Source organism: Pinus tabuliformis, chromosome 2_2, assembly GCF_031772625.1.
Source record: "Pinus tabuliformis cultivar Carrire ecotype Pingquan chromosome 2_2, CPIR1, whole genome shotgun sequence".
Taxonomy (NCBI): domain Eukaryota; kingdom Viridiplantae; phylum Streptophyta; class Pinopsida; order Pinales; family Pinaceae; genus Pinus; species Pinus tabuliformis.
In genome coordinates, this window is record NC_142300.1 from 1,294,337,902 (window position 1) to 1,294,340,396 (window position 2,495).

The 2,495-nt window shown below is 36.4% G+C and overlaps 1 protein-coding gene across 1 annotated transcript; it reads left to right on the plus strand.

Annotated features, from left to right (window-relative positions):
- The first annotated feature begins 288 nt into the window (after positions 1-288).
- Positions 289-900, plus strand: LOC149198243 (uncharacterized). Its single transcript, XM_089408968.1, has one exon. The coding sequence runs from the start codon at positions 289-291 to the stop codon at positions 898-900; it is 612 nt and encodes a 203-aa protein (XP_089265094.1).
- Positions 901-2,495: the final 1,595 nt, after the last annotated feature.

Here is a 2,495-nt window from a genome sequence, read left to right on the forward strand (position 1 = left end):
CAACTGGATCTCCCCTTCGTTAACACAGACCGACGATGTTTCTTAGTTTCTCCTGTCACCATCCTTCAACGCCACACTGGAGCTGTTGCCACTCATCACATGCACATGTTATGGATGCCATCTGTCCTCCTTTATAAATGCCTTTGGCCCCTCATCCCTCCCTACACTTACGCTTCCTTTCCTTCCCCATCGCTACACACAAACAAGCATACCAGAGGAGAAAATTTTCCCTGCACACTCTCGATCCATCGCTACACACAGACAAACAGAGAAGTAATAATATTGAGGATGGACACCAACATTTCTTGCCCTCTGAACACTGTTCCTTCCACCACTGTGAAAATCATCCATTGGAATGGCAGCATTCAGGACTTTCAGAGGCGGATAAAGGCCGCAGAGCTGATGCTGGACAATCCTCACCACTTTGTATGTCACGCCAACGGCTTGCAGATTGGACGTACCATTAATCCTGTCACGGCAGACGAAGAACTGGATTTGGGGCATCTCTATTTTCTTCTGCCCATGCTCAAACTGCACTCGGTACTCTCTGGGACAGACATGGCCTCCCTGGCATTGAAGGCAAATTCCGCCATGAAACCTGCGAACAGGCGGAGCTCCGGCACCAAAATACTCCCCCTCCTTGATGATTTCATCCGTCCCCTTCCGCCAGAAATGAAAAATGTTGTATTTTTATTGGAGGGAAAAGAAATTATTGGGGCGCAGAAGGAGCAGATTGCGGTGACGAAGTTGAATTTGGAAGACGATCCAGAGCTGTCAACAGCGCTTGCGCAGCTGAGATTGAAGGCAGGCAAATCGTGGAAGCCAAAGTTGGAGACCATTGACGAATTCCGGCCAAAGCTTCGGGATCTCTTGCAGACGAATATTGAGGAATTATGGTAGCATGGATGTTCCCATTTATAAATAATAAAAAAAAAAAACATCTGCTCGCTTCCTGGGAGAACATGGATGAATCATGTATATTGATCTCCCAAAACACACATATACTTCTACATCCTTCGGAATTACGAGTTATTTACCAAGAGAATTTTTACCCGTCTGAATAGATTCGAGATCTCAGATGATTCTGCATTGTTCTTGGCACAACGGTTATGGTGATATCATTCTTGGCACAATGGTTATGGTGATATCAGATGCTTATAAATTATGCTCATCAGAATCTCATTAGCTTGTTTTGAATACTTTATTTTAATATTTAATTAATTACAAATACTTCTAATTAGAAATTTAGAACATAAATTACTCATTACACCATTTAAATGTAATAAAAAAAATTAAAAGATTAAATTTAACTATATATTAAAAATATAATTAATATAATGAAAATTATTGCTAATTAAAAATATAATTTAAATTATAAAATATTATTAATTTAAAAGGTCAGAAATTAGATTTTTGTTGATAGAATATATTTAAATTTTATAAATTAGATTTAATTGTAATATTTAATTTTATATTTAAATTTTTTAATTTATTTATTTTCAATGATGATGGTGATTAACGTCCACTGAGACCAAATTTTGGTCTATTGGACCTAAAGAAACAAATTATTTATTTTGATTTGAGATTTTATTCCTATGTTCAAAAAGCATTTTGATTTAAGATTTTATTCCTATGTTCAAAAAGCATTTTGATTTAAGATTTTATTCCTATGTTCAAAAAGCTTGGAGAGAAACCTCTCGAGCTCACTATAATATCTATATATAAAAAGTAGTATTTTATTAAATTTAATTAGAATATAATTAAAAGCTTGAGATATTTATAATGAGTTATGAGAGCTAATTTTTTTTCAAAAGTAGACAAAATAGGAAAACCATAGCCTTCTACATACAGATTATCAAACACATACATGCTACTAACAGAGTTGCAACTATATAGCCGTCAAAATTGGCCACAAAGCAGAATAACTTTGTAAAACATTGTCATTTAACAAGGGAGTCTGCTAACATTGCTTCAGGTTGATTTGCACCTAATTTTTTTCGAGAGCTTTATTGACTTGTTGCATGTCGTGAGGAGAAGAGGTCATTCAATTGGAAATGGAGAGAATCAATTTCATCATTCTAACTATTAATCTGAGCCTGAAGCCTCTACATTCCTTTGAACATATATAGAATCATTTGTGAATGCTAGAGAAAATGTTGTTGAAGAGCGTGATAATCAAAGCGTGCATTTACAAGGGGATGAGGACAAAGAGGGCACGAATCCAAGCTCTTTGGGGTGTCCTCACTTTCCTCTTTATGGTTGCAATTTTCCATTTGAAACTAATATCCGATAAGCAGAGAATCTAGACCCCTAAAACCAATGGAACCCAACTCCAATTCTAAAGAAAAAATTGCAAGACAATAAGTAGGATTGCGTCAAAGGTGAAGACAGAGGAATTGCCAACAAAAGAGCTCAGGCTGGAGCCCTGGTGAATAAATATAGAGTAGCAGGAGTAATTCCATAGTTATACCTGCAATGTGCATAAAATCCTAGAG

What these genes read in the sequence shown, in the direction of transcription:
- LOC149198243 (XM_089408968.1), top strand. Translation starts at nt 289, where the DNA reads ATGGACACCAACATTTCTTGCCCTCTGAACACTGTTCCTTCCACCACT.